The sequence below is a fragment of the Hippoglossus hippoglossus genome, chromosome 12 (assembly GCF_009819705.1).
Source record: "Hippoglossus hippoglossus isolate fHipHip1 chromosome 12, fHipHip1.pri, whole genome shotgun sequence".
NCBI lineage: Eukaryota > Metazoa > Chordata > Actinopteri > Pleuronectiformes > Pleuronectidae > Hippoglossus > Hippoglossus hippoglossus.
The window spans coordinates 13,959,041-13,975,424 of NC_047162.1; the positions used below are offsets into that span (position 1 = coordinate 13,959,041).

The window sequence follows — 16,384 nt, forward strand, 5'->3', positions numbered from 1 at the left end:
AGAAGCAGATAAAAATAGAAGTATTTAATAAACAAATAAAAATAATCATGCTCTCAGCTAATTAAGTAAAATAAACAAGAACACTGATTAAATAATCATTGTTATCAACAATTTAACATTATCGTCCTCCACCATGACATAGGGCTGCGTGAATTATCGTTTTAAAATTGCAATCTCGTTTTTAATTGACAATGATCCTGCAGCATTATAATCAGGGACATCAGCTGCATCAAAACAAACGCTCCTACTCCCTCCTAAGGAATCTAAAGTACTGTAAACCCCACCCCCCCAAAAAAATGATCTGTGCTTTCTCCCTCAGCCAATGATGGCGCGGCGTTACCCCTATAACAGCGATAGAGTGATAGAAAAAAAGCATAGAAAAGTTGTGTTAAGGAGAAGTTTAAAAAACAAAGCAAACAATTTACTAAATGAATCCAGAAGAAAACTCAGGTGATAACAGGAGAGAATCTTTGCAAGATAATTGTGATTCTTTTTCTCTCATATATTGTGTTTCAAATGATCAATTTATCTAATTATCTTATTAAAATGGAACAACTGCATTAACTTTACTTTAATAGAATCCACCATTTACTTTAATTTCCCTCCAGTCTCCTGGAAGAAAACATAGTCGCTTGTTTTAATCTTTTAACAAACCGTGGTTTGGTTGCATGGCGCATATTCAAGTGTGGGCGGAAATTTTGCACCTGTAAAAGCAAACCCAACTGGGAAAACTGCCCATTGATCGACGGGTATTCATAAATGTGGGCGAAAAAGCACATAAAAAAAAAAAACAGGACAATCAGAGAAAAAGTGTCAAAGATAAGTGTATAAAGTTTCACCGGAATAAGTCACATTTCACCATCTACATCCATTAATAAGCAGAACGAGAGAGAAGGAAAAAGAACATGTTGACAGTTTCGTAATGTTCCCATCCGTCACGTATCTAGTTTTGCATTGTTCTGTCTGGGTCCATTTTAAAGAGTTGAAGTGCAGAGGTGCATCTTCCTGCCATCAAGGAGCGTTTAATGCGTTGGCAGAGTGCTTCGTGGAGTTTGTGGCGGAATGTGTTCACCAAGTGGAGTGTGTGTAATTGTGTCTGACTCATTCAGCTTGTGAAGACGCTAAGTACGCCGCGGCATCGGTTGAACTGTAGACCCAGACAAAGGCTCATGTTCACTCGGCAAGGAACAAAACAAATGACCACGGACAGGAGACGGGGGCTTCAGGTGTCACATTATACCCACTCAAAGTTTACATAACAGGATTAGAGCTACTTCTGGAATTTAGTTCCATCCCACACAATGGACCTTACAGCAGCCTTGTCATTTCATCAATTGGTAATGAGCAGCTTGTTCATGTCTCAGGTGAGATATCGCCAGAGTATTTATTTTTCAAATAGTGATTTGCAAGGGTTTTGAAAAACACTGATAAATGGACATCACATCAGGAAACGCTTATGTAATAAAATTACAAACTAGAATGGTAGCATACCCAAGGCCCAACTATTCCCTTAAGATCAAACCAACCGCACCAAATAACACACATTCATTTTTCATTAGGATCCATTGTCCCTTGGGAAACCGGTGAAAATGTGAAAACCATATCTTGCAATGCAGAAAAAACAACACCCTGGAGCCCCCCCTGTGTCCAGATCCACACCTTAATTTAATGGCTTCTTTCTGGGCTCAAGTCCCATCCTTCCACTAAGTATCGTGAAAATCCGTTCAGGAGTTTTTGTGTTAATCTACTGACAAACAAACTGACGGGGGCAAAAACATAAGCTCCATTGTGGAGGTAACAACATCTTGGGGACTTGTTGTATTTGAGATCGAGGATTGTTTCCAGTATTCCCAGTTGGTGTGTTCAAGGACACTGTGACGTTTCTCTTGGCAGCTGAAAAGCACTGCACCCACCAAGCAGACTGTCAGGACATTTAACCCTCATGTAAGACAAAGGACAAACTAAACATAGACATAGGGAATGTGGATTTGGTCGTTGCACTTAATACTAGCACTTTGCCATGAAAAATCCCATGAATATGTATTATTCCAATATTGGAAACTGTGATTAACATCCCATAGTAAAAAAAACAAGGTACAAGCCAAATCTCATTTACACCGAGCTCATGAACACAACATATTAGTTTTAACAACACACTATAAGTCACTGAATATATGGGAATGAAATTATGTCTGAAAGATTGAAAATCAATCTCATCATAAAGTCCATTTAGTAGCAGAAAATTGTATATCTTTTTTTCTCTGAGCTCTTCCTGGACCATAAACTGAGGTTCAGAGTCGATTCCATGTGAATGGACACAGTACAGTTATACACTTATAGTTAGTAAATCAAAAAATGTATTTAATCATCTGCAGTTCCATGACAACTGAACAAAGTCCATCCACGATGAAGACCATGTGGTTTGATTATAGGCTCCAGAAAAGCTACTAAACAGACCTTTGAATCTGTAAAACATCATCAATAGAATATCCATTGGGGGAAACATGCAAAATCAGTGTAATGATCTTCTCAGGTACAGACCGAAAGGTTTAAGATTTCACTCTCACAGTGTCAATCTCCTCCGCCTCTACATCGCTATGCATCCATTATCTATAAAACTCATCCTCTTGAGGGTTGCAGGGGAGATGGAACCAGCTCACATTAGGCAACAGCGTCACAGGGTCACCACAGGGTTACAGACAGTGTAAAGACTCCTATTACCCTAACCCATCAGCAAACTCCACACAGAGAGGCCACGGCCAAACCAGGATTCCTACCAAGAAACTTCTTCTATCTAAATATCTAAATCCATCTGATCTTAATCCACTTGAACTTGATCCTGCACCATCCTTCCTGCTCCTGTTTGACTCGTGTGCTTACACTGCCCCACTCTAAAGTAACATAACATCAAATTTTAATCAACAGCAACCTCCAGAGGCATTAAACTGCAGTTTTCATATTGTCCATATCACACTCAATGAGCCCTTTGAGAGGTTAAATGAGGATTTTAAGTTGAGTGGATATTCAAGGGGTTTCGTCACCCTGAGGAGGAAACTGAATGTGCCGCCACTTTTGTTTCTTCCTCCCTCACTGTCTCCACCGCGCTCTCTCTGCCTGTTTCCTCAAGTTTACTCCGCTTTTCATTTTTAATATGCCCCCATTTTCTCCCCCCTTACACTCCATCTCTCTGCTGCAATCCCATCTCCCTGCCTCTGACACTCCCCTCCTCCCCTCTTTCCCCAAACCCCCTGTCACATGTCTGAAAGCATGCACCAATTTCAAATCTGCCTGTGTACGCACACAGCTTCTCCTTCTTCAGTTCCACCTAGCGCTTGTAGAGTATCTCTTCCCCTCTCGCCACCTCACACACCTGTGTCTCCCTGACGTGCTCACATATCATGTATACGGAGTGGGCGCAGTAACATGAGAGCGCACAGCAGGGGGGGGGACGTGTTTTGTTTAGTGGATGGATTGAGACGTATTATGCTCTATTGGTTTCCAACTGTCATGTATAATGCATGACGCAAGTCTCTCGCAACATTGTGTGGTGATTCTGACCAGAGTGGCCGTCCTGTTGAATAGTAAAACAGCAGGACATAATGATTACGTCGGAGGGATACCTGCTGATAAGAGCGCAGACTGCATCGATCACTACTGTCCTCAACTGGGATTCTTACTTAAATGCAAAGACAAAGATTGATTTTCGGGTTTTGTGTCCTTTCTTTTTTTTTTTGCCCTTGAATATTTACAGAGGCTCACATGCACCAGCACAAGGATTTAAAGAGAGAAGATGCAGTATACCAGAATCGCAGTGACATGTGTGCTGAGCTATTTATAGAAGTATAGTGCTGGGTGATGTTGCAGCAGCACGTGCAGAACCTCTTAGTCCTCAATAACAACCCCCCCCCAAAAACTCTGAGGGGGTCTGGTTCACTTTGGCTGAGGTCCTCAGCATCAGGAGTGAAAACGGAGGAGTCAGAGAGACGTGTGAATTTCTATCTGTTCCCCCCACAAAATGAAACGCACGTAAAAGCTCTGGTAAGCCTGATTTTCATGCAGCAAGTTTCCAGTTTTACCCGAGGATTGTCTGTAATTTAAAGTGTTACTGATTATGTTTGCAGTTCTAACGTGGCAAATAGGAACTGAGGCACAAACTTCATTAGGGTAATAAGTGTCTGCATTAAAGAGCACGGTCATTAGTGTTAGTTAATGAATACAGAACACTCCTGCCACATGCACAAGGCTGACAACTGACCGCAAATGCCCTGGATCCCCAGAGCCTCAAGGGGTCTGAGAGCCACTTGGCAGTTTCCTCTCAATTCACAGTCAAGTGGTTTGTGAAAATCTGATCAGTTTTGTTTGGATATGCACAAAACTGGAGACAACATTTACTAAGTGTTGAAGTTGTAATTCTAGTCCTGGTTGATCTGGCAACAGTCGTGGTTACTGGTGGTTACAGCAAGAACAGCAACCTCTGTGCAGTGCAGCCAAATAAATTTTGTTTTAGATTAATACATTTTCTGCCTATTTTTAACACAGCGTGAGCAACTGTGATCTGATTTCATGCTGCACACGGCAGAAGCGGTTTCCCCTGCTGCAGCGGGACATAGTAAAAGCACCTTATGAGGATTCAGAGGTGTACAGCTCAGTGCCTGCAGCTTTTCAGACATGCACTGAGGTGATGTGAATTCAAATGTCTGAGTCAGTTGCTGCAGACATTTGCCAGAACTTTTCCTCCCGGTGTTGATGGCATTTCAAAAACACGACTGACGTGAAACTGGACTATTACAAATATCTCAGGATGAAAAGATGTTGACATTTATAAGATTTCAACTTATAAAGACAACGAGATTCGAGGACCTTTGTTGATAAGGGCTGATGCTGGTGTCAATGTGCTGTGAACATGTGATTTTTATACATCGTGTCCCGCCTCCTGCGTGCTCTACCCAGGCGCCACCCCTCACCCCAATATTGAACATGTCTGACCTGGACAATCTCCTGCTGCATTTGTGAAAGGAAAACTCAATTTCAAAATGTAAGAAAGGAAAGGTGGTGCATCAGAGCACTGTTGAGGTGTGTGTGTGTGTGTGTGTGTGTGTGTGTGTGTGTGTGTGTGTGTGTGTGTGTGTGTGTGTGTGTGTGTGTGTGTGTGTGTGTGTGTGTGTGTGTGTGTGTGTCAGCGGGAGAGACAGAGAGACTGCCTGTGTCAATATGCCTGCTGCTTTGGACAGGCTTTAATAATTGAAAGAGCAGCGAGGGAGGAGGCGTACACCCACAGATTCCCCTGTATACAGGAGATTCTTCTGTACCACTCTCTCTTTCTTATCTGTGTATGTTTGTGTGTGTGTGTGTGTGTGTGTGTGTGTGTGTGTGTGTGTGTGTGTGTGTGTGTGTGTGTGTGTGTGTGTGCGCATCAGCAATCACCTCTGACATCAACTACATTAGGGAAAACATAACCACTAGGAGCAGAGGCTATTTTCCTGAGTATAGTGAACGGTGTAAACACTTAATTAGCCCCTGATAGCGAAACAGCCACTGTAAACACATCAGGTTATTTTTTGGGATCACATCAATATAAGCTCAGTAAACCGTGCATAGTGATTTCTACACCACGTTTCTCACTGATTCTAACGGGTGCGTTAGACTTTTCATGGAGCTGTTTAGCAATATACTCTATTGAAATCTCAGAGTGTAAGTCAGTTTGTGTACAGTATGTATCTTGTAATGCAGAATTACAAGTAAGTACAGGAGTTAGATGTTGAATAATAGATAAAAGCTGCAGTGTTAAATAGTCGTTAGGGCCCAGTCTCTTTAATTCAGTTGGGGAAATGACCACCCCATCACAATGGTCATTGCTATAGTAAAGAATTCATATTAATCGCATAAAGAATTAAGAGTTACTCAGGTTTTTCTCATTTCCTCTCCTCTTATTCTTAATTACTATCGTGAGTCGTTATGTCCAGAAGTCATTGCTGTAGCACATTTCCTCTCCTCAGTTAGGACCCAGATTGACATGGAAAGCACATCTTCAGTTATCTGTCTCTCTTTCACCCTGTCTGTCTTTGCTCCTTCTTCAATCCTGTCGCACACTGACAAGAGCAACATTAAGAGGTAAATATCATTCGACTGCAGGACCTGGGGCCATTCTTTTTAAAGATAGAAGCCCTAAGTGATATAAAGTTCTATATAAAGGCTGAATGGTCGTCTTTAGAGTAAAGCCTGACCGATATGGACTTTTGTGGGCCGATGCCGATTCCTATATCAGGGACAAAAAAATTCTGATGCTGAGTCAACCTAAAACAATCCCTCTCTCTATATCCTCCTGCTGTCTCTGTCCGTCTCTCAGCCTGTGGCCGCCTGAAGTGTGGAGATAAAACAGCTGCATCTTAATCTGTGGGTGGCACAAGTCTACAAAGAAAGCAATTAGGGTTTATAATTTACAATTCCCTTGCCCTTCTTTCTTCTCTCCTCTCCCCTTTCCTCTCCCCTCTCACTCACCCCTCCTCTCCACCCATGAATTAATGTCTCTATGTGTGTGTCATGTGTGTGTCCCCACAGAGCAGCGCGAGCATTTGGAGAGAACCTGTCCCACACACACTCTGAAAACCGAAACGGATCAGGTCAGCGTCTCTGCCATCATGCCATTTGTCCACCCCTCTCTGCTGCTCTGCATATTCCTTTGTGGTCTTTAATCCTTCCCTCACCTGCTTTACCTTATCCTCTGCTGAGGCGGGGCACATTAGTGTGTACTACAATGGCTGATAACTGCAGAAAGATGATGATAGTATCCTCTGTCATCCTCAACTTGTCTTCTTCTTTTTTTTCCTTTCTCTCTTTTTCTAATCTTGGTTTATTCCTCTGACACTGGTGTTTGTCTTTCTCTCCAACCCTCTAGCTCATCTTCTGTGTGAAACCTTGGTGGGTCCTGACCCAGAGTCACAGAGTGACACGAGTGGCCCCAACAACAACAACCACCTCCACCCCTGCGCCAACACCGCAAAGGGCTGTGAGGACAACCCTGAGTCCAGCCTGGTGAAACAGCCACTGGGCCTGCTCCAGCCACCTCCTCCCTCCATCACCATTTCGACCAACCCAGCACGGCTGTCCCTTGAGCGCAGCTTCTCGGCCGAGGAAGACCAGCTGAAGTGTGTCGAGTGCACCCTGCAGCCTGCCCGCGTGTACACCATCACTACCCAGCACGGTATGCTGATGAGCAGCGGCCGGGGCAGCAAGGAGAGCCTAGAACTGGACGTCCTGAAGGAGAAGACGGGGAGTGGCGGGCCGGGATCCAGAGGTGGCTTGATCCAGCCCTCCACCTCCCCTTCCTCCACCTCTTCGTCTCCGACACAGTACCACCACACTGGCAGCAGCCGTGGCGCCAGCAGCGTTGGTAGTAGCCACCACCACAGCAACCATCACCACAGCAACCATCACCACGGGATCCACCACCATGCCGTCGCAGGCACCAACACGCCGTCCAGCAGCGGGGCGAGTGGAAGCAGCAGTAGCAACCAGCAGCAGCCTTCCCACCGTTCCCACCACCACCATCACCTGTCACAACCCCCGCTGCAGACATCTGTCAGCGCCCACAACATCCGCAGCTGGGGCGAGGGCGGAAAAGGGGAGGCCGAGTGCAGCGGGCTGGCCTGTGACTCGTGCAGCGGCGTCCCCTCACGGAGCCAGGGCTCCCTGGACCTGGAGAGTGCGCCCCGAGAGGCAGGCAAGCATCACAGACGCCTAGAACGGATGTGGAGTGTGGACCGGGTGACTGGGCTGGAGAGAGGTGAGAGGGTGGACGACACAGAGGAAGGGACAGGCGCTGAAATCCAAACAGGGCTGGGAGGGGGGAACAGGGCTGATCACGAGGCCCTGTGGCTGGGACTGGCAGGTTTGGTATCAGACCAGAGATGAAATAGTATTTGACTACTTTTAATTATCTGGAGGAAAAATACTCATTGTGAACAGCATAGACAGTAAATAAAGATGGAGAACGTGTCTCCACTTCCTCCAATTGTACGAAAATGAAGTACAAAAAATCTGTACTTAGAGTCTGAGCAGTAGTGATCATAGTGTGGAGTTGCGGTATCAAGATCCTGCTGATATATGGGCTTGACCAATCGCGAGTCAGTCTCAGCTTTCAATCATGAACTTTCAGCCCATTGTTATTCCATCAAATAACTAATTGAAACCAAAATTACCAGAGAAATGAGCACTTGAACAAACTTGGAAAATTGCATTTGACGTCTATATTGACATTTTACTTTGGTCTATGTTCCATCTGCTAACATGGAGGAGGCTGAGGTTATGATGTTTACTGGAATAAGTAATACATGTTTAATTCTAAGTTGCTTTACTTTGAAATACAAGTAAAATAAGCTCAATCGCATATTGTTTGGAGTAAGATAGATTAAAAGTGAGCTAGTATTAAACTTTTTGGTTTCGAGATACTTTTTCAAATCTATATCCTCTCAGGTCTGGTGGGGATTGAGGGCTTGATGTTGGATGTGACGTGGTGGTCTGTAGTTCTGACTCTCCGTCTCCCCATCTCTCTCCCCTGCTGTCTCTTCCTGTGTGTCTCCCTCTCTCCATTTGTGGAGTGGTGGACTGTGAAGTGCTGGTGCCGTCACTAGTTTTGTGCTTCCATATTTCTAATGTATTAATGACAACATTCGCCAAATGCGGCAGATTTCTCTTTACTTTTTTCCACTTGACATCGGTATCATCATTTCTCTCTGTGATTGCAGAGGACACTAACTGGTTCCCCAAGGAAAACATGTTCTCCTTTCAAACGGCGACGACGACCATGCAGGCGTGAGTGTCTTCGAAATCACATGTACACAAACAAGTTAATGTACCATACCTGTGTTTTTGCATGTTTTAGATCATTAACTGTAAATTGCATACTTTACACCAGCTCCAACCATTTTCTATGTCTTAGATTGTCTTAGACTTCCTTCCCGCCAGCATGACATTGATTTTCAGTTCACTCAGCTATAAAATCAGCCTCCAGACCCTTGAGGCTTAATCAAACAGGACAGTCCATCACTGTCTCTCTTTTTTGGGGGGGCTAAAGTTGAATTAGCGATCTGTGATAATGCAGTAGAAAGCAGGATTGATTTTAAAGGTTTTCCTGTTGGTGAATTCAAGGAGCATTTGACACCATCATTGTTTAAATTTAAGATTTGTTTTTCCAACAAATTGGCTATAGACAGAAATCAATTATTTACTAATTAGTAATTAAACCCCAAAAATATAGACTTTGAAAATGTCAAGGCGGTACATGCCTCTTGTATTTCATGGGCTGAAACAAGCAAACCCGATACCTTCAGATCACCTGCAGCTGTAAAATAAATCCAAAGTTAGCCACTTTATCAAAACGTAGATTCTCCACCATTGGTTACCCAGCAGAGTGTTGGAGTTTTCCCATTAGACGTTGCTTACAATTACATACTCATATTGTTGTGTGACAACAGAAATAGAAACATGTAAATGAGAAAAGCTAAATTGGCAATTTGTCTGTATATACTGTATATGTGTGCACAGAGAGATAGAGAAGTAAACAGAAAGGGCAGAAACCAGCTGACACTACGTAGATGGCAAATACAATGTGGGCAAGTCATGAATATGCTAATTTGATTCCACAGGAGTTTTTAACTTCACATATTGAGACCTCTACCTAGTTCAGACTGAATCTTGTTATTCATGAGGGTCAAATAATGTCACACTCTTTTTGTCTTTATCTCATTATCGCCCAGCTCTGTTTCTTGGACTCATTTCACACTGTTGCCTAAACTGCATTTTTTTCTTTCTCCCCTCTCCTCTTGCTCTCTTGTTATTCTTGGGACCGTCAAACAGGATATCGTGAGTATTATTCCCAGCTTGCTTTTTATTATTTTATTTTTTTAACCTTGCTTTCCTCTTGTCCTTAACTGCTGTTCCCTAACTTAATGGCTACCATTTAACCTTCATCCTTGAGCTGGGTAAAGGACAGATTAAAGGGAGCTTTAGAGGTCTGTGTGTGTTTGTGTGTAGTAGGTGGATAGGTAGCTGTGAGTCTTCCACTATTATTGGTGAGGAAAAACCTTTGTTTAAAAATATATGTTGTTCGAGAATACATTTTTTGTTTAAACGTTACAGATTGTCAGGTAAAAGCCTACTCAGCACAAACAATGTGTTAACTATCAAACAGCCAAAAGGGGGATAATTGAGTTTCAGGATTAGGGGATCAAGTCCAGAGAAACACACTCTGCCAAGCTCGTCAGGAAACATGTCCATCTAAATGCAGACTGAGCTAAAGCCTGTCAGCTCACATCCGCCCAATCAGTTTGGCGCACACACAGCCTCACAGACACACACAGGACACAGCATTAATTAGAGTTTGGCCATTTAAGACTTTTGTGGCTGTCGTGTCTGTGCTGTAATCCCACTCCACAGACATCACTAATTATCACTGAATCTATGCTGGCTGATTTTTAGCCATGTTTGGCATCGACTGTGGCAACTGGCTCGGGAGGGATTTGTTAAGAACAAGTATTTAAAGTGCCAACATGTGATCCTTAATGCCGTCTGGTAAATCTATTTCACCAGTTGTACTTTCAGAAGAAATCAATGCAGCCAGTTTTCAGCTATGTATAAGTCTGATAAAACCTTGAAGGACACATATGCAGTATTGACTTCTGTGTATAGCATTTCAGATGAGTTCATTGAGCCATCAGATGAATGCTAACAATTGTGAATTGCCAAGCAAAGCCTTGACATTTCATTCTGCACATCCCCTGCTCCAACCGCACCTTGGCTAACTAAACCCAGCTAACCTACGCCGCTCTAACCTCTGCAGACTTATAATTGTCCAACAAGACAAGATTCTAACGTAACGCTAGCAGCTCTCTGAGGCTACACTACAAAGCTAAATGCTAGCATAGCAACATGCTCAAAATAATGATGCAAACTTTTAGATTTTTATCAGGTACAACCATGTTTATTACCTCAAGTTATTTGAAGATTTATGTTTTCAGTTTGTAGAACAAGACTTGAGGCTAAGCTCCAAAGATTGAGCAGGAAGGTTTTCAGTGATTAACTAAAGTATTTTTAAGGAATTTGTTCACACTAAGAAAAATATGGAATAACACCAATACTTTTCATTAAGGGGACATGTAGTTTTGGGGGAATAGATTCTTTCCTCTGCTTACCCAGAGTCAAAGTACCCACAGTAAACCTGCTGAACACAGAACTCAGTATGTTTAGCCTGGTGGAAGATGCTGCATCTCTAGCATTGTCTCTGCTATGGACAATTGTTAACCGGCTTCACAGGGTTGTGGGTTCACACATTTCCTGGTCAATTGCAATTAAATCTGTTGAAGACATAACCACACATTTGAAAGTGCTGCATTTCACACTGTGTTGGTACTTTGACACATGGGAGCCCAGTGTGAACCTTGAGGAATCACTTTCCAGTTCCAAATTAACAGATCATTCTCCAAGTTTCACAGTGAATGAGTCAAATGCTTCTACTACTACTTTTCTGCCTTAGCAAGTGGATTACAGCTTTACCGTACGAAATGCATCTTCGAAATCTTCACACCATGCTGTGAATCAGATGTATTAGACCCACAGCTTTGGAGTATAAGTACTTTTTTGAGTGGAGCTGCTAATTTAGCCCACAGACCTCCAGCTGCTGAATTAAACTAGCGTAAGCTAAAAAACTCAACATATTTAAGGTTGAACATGAGGATATAAAAATCAAGCATCCATGGGTGGGTCTGGGAAAGTATAAAATTCCCCCAAAACTGAACTATCCCTTTGAGAAATACAGCTAAGAAGCTACATGAGGTCACAAGATCAGTGTATCTATTGGAAGATGGAGTCTGCCACATGTATACTGGCACATCTGTGAACAGAAAAGAAGATTTAGGCTGGTGATGTGATTTGACTCTCTGGTTTATATAGTCAAAGCTAGCCGCTACCTTCCTTCAACAGCCACCCCTTCACAGCCCAACAAACCCTGCAGCTAAAAGGCCTGGCATCAGCCTCCCCGCACTGCCCTACCCCTCGCTACGCTCGCATCCTCCCTCTCTCATCCCTTTAATACTGTGCCACGTCCTGGCAGGGCTTTCCGGGGATTTGTTCAGAGAAAAAGGAGAGAGAGGGAGCAGGATTCGGCAGAAGTCATCCAGAGGTACGGAGGGTCCCCTGCCAGGCTGTGTTTCGCTCGAGTGCTGGTTTCTGAGCCGGGTTACTGGCTACGGCTCCATTGTCACTCATTTACAGCCGTGTCTAATCTGACTAAACCAGAGAGTCAGAATGTGACACTCGAAGGTGCGAGGACGTCAGCGGCTGTCATTAGGACCAAAAAGGATCTGCATACTGGTTGCCTTGCTACAGTGCCCCGATGTGGGCCAAATTTGTTCTGCCAGCCACAGGGAATTGGATTTTTATTCCTTGACAAAATTGAAAAGATCAACTGGAATGGCACTCAGTGGAGCGCATACCTCCGCCAAGGCCGAACAATCCTACCCATGATTGTCTAGCTCTTATAGTAGAAGTATAAAATAAAAGGAAGTGGTCTGATAAATGGTTTATTTTTCACAAAACATAGTAAAAAAAATAGAAAAGGAATCCTAGATCTGCTCCTTAATCCACACCAGGGTTTAACAGGCCCCATCCCTCCACTAAATTTGGTGCAAATCAGTTATAGGAGTTTTTAAAAACCAACAAACAAACAAACCAATAAATCAACAGACAAAGATTAAAGCATAACCTCCTTGGTGGAGGTCAATGGACACATACTGTATTGGTTGTTTAAAACATAAATGTACTCATACTGGTTTGATAATTTGCACCAAATCTGTATAAATGGCTTTGTACAAAGTTTTGAAACTTGTGTTGCGGAACACGACGTTAAAGTCAGAAAAAAATTAGACATTTGACAGAGTGAGATTCTGTAACACGTTATGACATCAATGACAAGTTCAGATCCCACTCAGACCCAGATGTCCTGACACACAGGGGCAGATGGTGAATGTGACACCGTGCAGTACATCTCAACTCCTCTGACATCTCAGTGTCATCCATCTGCAGTGTCAACCTCATTAATGCTCTGTGTTGTTTAGGTCAAAATCGGTGATTTGAACATTTGTGGGAAAAACAGCGGAACAAACTTTTAAGAGCAGCAGTGGCTCATTGCACTAAATTCCACTGGAAAAATCTTGTAGCTGAAACCATTAAGAAAATGTTTCTCCTATCACACTACATTTTTAATAATCACCTGAATAGCTCACTTTTTAGGGATTTTTTTTAAGTCTGTGTTTTTTCAGGTACTGACTGACTGATCCCTGATTCTAGTTGTTGCTGTTCATGCAGTTCCTCTTACTGTTATTTTCTATAAATACATTATGCAGTGACCTGTTTACCAGGACAGAGATATGTTCTCATACCTGCACTGTTTGACAAACTGAGCATCGACTGCATCACTATAATCAGTCATTATATGGCCAGAAAAAGAGTTTTTAAAATATTACTTCCACATTCACACTGTATATAAAAAGGCATAGAAAAGACATAAGACTGAGAGCTTGGAGGATAAAGAGAAAGTCCCCACATCATTAAAATAAAGAGCAGAAATAGACACTAATGACAGAATGGAAAAGAGGAAACATAACAAGGTAGCAGAGGAACACAAACAATTTATGTGATCTGTAAAAATCACTTTTAAAAATCCAGTATTTGTGTTATTAGTAACATCAGGGGATGTTTAACTTATTTCAAACTGTATTATAGTAAAAAAGCCCATGGTATACATAGAAGAGGGAACAGGAGTAGGAAGTAAATGTGCTAATAATAATAATATTAATAATAGGATAAAATATAGAACTAAATATGAAAAGCAAAAACACTGATGGGAATTAGTTACAGAAAGAGATGAAAGAGGAGAAGAGGAGGACCTGTCAGATTGTCTTCAGTTGGAGGTGAAGGTGGACACGGTTTCTCTCACGTTTCCTCACTTTATCTAAATCTCATTAACCGTCTCCACACCTTTTCATCTGTAGTTAACTGAGGTTTAAGGACTCGACACTCGGGGGGAAACCTCCGTTCCACTCAGTGTATGAGAGTGTTTAAGATCTCTTTATCAAAGCACAGATTAAGTATCAGTGATGTCGCTTATCTCTCGCGCTCCTATTTGCTCCTTTTTTTAAGCATGAAGCGATGCGTATTTGCTCCTAAAATTAGCTGTTAAATTCGTTGTCTGACGGTCCATGTTAGCTCGAGAGGTAAATCAAGGACAAAGAGGCTCCAAAAACTATTTTTTTTATCTCATTTTATGTTTCTTCTATTTTTATTTTTGTTCTCTCCCACCAGATAAACATGGATATATGCGTCTCGCACACACACACACACCCCACATGCAGGGATCATTAATCATGAGTGTGTCGGTGTACCACAGATGTGTGTGGATGTGACATGGGAGGGAGGCAGAGAGATAAAAGGATGTTTATCTGGGACTCTTGCATAGAACATCATGTCAGGATTAGGCAGCAACTCACACAGAAATAAAACTATGTAAACCCTCCTGCCTTGTTTGTATTAAGACACTATACTGAGTTCAGGTGGAAGATACAATAATATTGTATAACGTCAAAGTTATTTAAGGTTAATACAAGACAGAAAATGTTGCAAACTCATGCTACCTCCACACTTGGCATGTTAGTCAGCAACAACAGTGTTTCCTTTGATAATTTAACACTTAGATTGTGTGAGGCAAAGGCCTAATTGTGAAGACAGTTATAACCCATGTTTCCAAATTTATCAGTTTAATCATTGCAAAAAAAGATAAATTAATGGTTCCGCTCCTTGGATAAATATATTGTAAATTACAGTTTATGTTTATACACATTTAGCCGGCTGCATTCTGGGAATATTCCCCTGAGGCAAATGAGATCAAATGCCTGTGATGATTTGATATCAGTGTAACATTAATCACAGGAGCGATAAACAGATCGCACAATTACAATCTTGTTCCATCAGTCTGGGTTTTCTGATGAATATAAATATTTTTCATTAGCTGGTAATTAGCCTCACTGAAATGTAGTAGTCAAGAGTTTTTTAATATCTGAAATTGATTAAAAAGATAAGGCCTGTGTGGAGAGAATGAAAAGTTTGTGTAGAATCAAATTATTAATAGACTCAGTTAGAGGCTGAACATTGTTACTGGCTGATAATGTACCAGACGATTCAGTGTCTGGTAATTGGAGGGATCCTTATCAAAAGTGATATTAAATACAAATAAAATCAATCAGGGTTGAACTTCTACTAATTACACCCATGTTGACTACACACCATCAACTACCCAACAACTCACCTACTTGGAAAAAGTAAAGAAACATATACACTCACAATTCTACTCACAAAATAAACTGTGATGTGGGTGTTCTCAGATCAGGACCTTCAGCTGAAGAGGGTTTCCCTTTGGCTCTTGTTACATGAATCTACTCTCTAAAAGCCAATAAAAAGTTATCTTTACAATGCGGAACGTTACACCCACACTGCTCCTGTGACCGGTGTTTTCCACTCACGTTGACGTGGAACTGGTATATTTAACCGTAATGTTCTCCTTTTAAAAAACAGTCTTTTGAAAATAGAAGCTTGACACTCCTCTCTTTTTGTCTCGTCTTGCTTTGTCATCTCCCGCCCACCCCCTCCCTCTTTCCTCTCCTTTACATTTTGGTTCTTCCCCGGCTCCCTCGGTTATCCCTCCTCCACCTTCAATTTCTCTGCCCACAGGAACTTCCGGAAGCATCTTCGGATGGTGGGCAGCAGAAGGATTAAAGCACAGAGTGAGTCAGATGTTTCCCGAGTGTGTGTGTGTGTGTGTGTGTGTGTTTGTGTGTTGCTACATCTGACTGTGATGTTGTTCACCCCGCTGTCATCCGTGTTTATTCTATTTCTTCATTCCTTTCTGGTCTCTGGTGTGTTTTTCTGCATGGCACAGAGCGCTGCTGCTTTGCTGGGACTGGGGGGGACACTCTGTTGCATTTCCCTTGAGGATTACATGCCTATCAGTGTGTTTTGTAAGCCAGAAATATGAGGATGTGCATGTGTGTGTATGCATGTGTGTAGTGTATGAATTTGAAAGTGTGTAGTTGGTCTTTTCCTGTTGCATTTTAAGCCAAGACAAGGACGCGGAATGATTTGTTTATGAGGCAGAAAGGAAAGTGGTGATTGGTAATGATGGGAGAGTGCGAGTCTGTGTGAATGTCCCTGAAAGACTTTACTACAGCAGCAGAGAACAGAAATCTGTAGTTTCACTGTATATAGGTGTCTGTGTTTTGTGACTGGTCTGTCATCTGTTAGTCTGTCCAGTGTTTCACCTTTTATTGGAAGGAAAATG

General features: G+C 42.3%; 1 protein-coding gene across 4 annotated transcripts in view; it reads left to right on the forward strand.

Annotated features, from left to right (window-relative positions):
- The window catches only part of LOC117771502 (NMDA receptor synaptonuclear signaling and neuronal migration factor), a 34,742-nt gene that overhangs the window by 6,017 nt on the left and 12,341 nt on the right, over positions 1 to 16,384 (forward strand). For 2 of the 4 annotated variants that reach the window (XM_034601927.1, XM_034601929.1), the window contains exons 2-6: positions 6,559 to 6,620; positions 6,896 to 7,783; positions 8,745 to 8,811; positions 9,856 to 9,861; positions 15,778 to 15,830. In XM_034601927.1, coding sequence (XP_034457818.1) covers positions 6,559 to 6,620; positions 6,896 to 7,783; positions 8,745 to 8,811; positions 9,856 to 9,861; positions 15,778 to 15,830 — 1,076 coding nt within the window. The remainder of the gene's footprint in view (positions 1 to 6,558; positions 6,621 to 6,895; positions 7,784 to 8,744; positions 8,812 to 9,855; positions 9,862 to 15,777; positions 15,831 to 16,384) is intronic. The other 2 variants (XM_034601928.1, XM_034601930.1) reach the window with 2 other exon arrangements.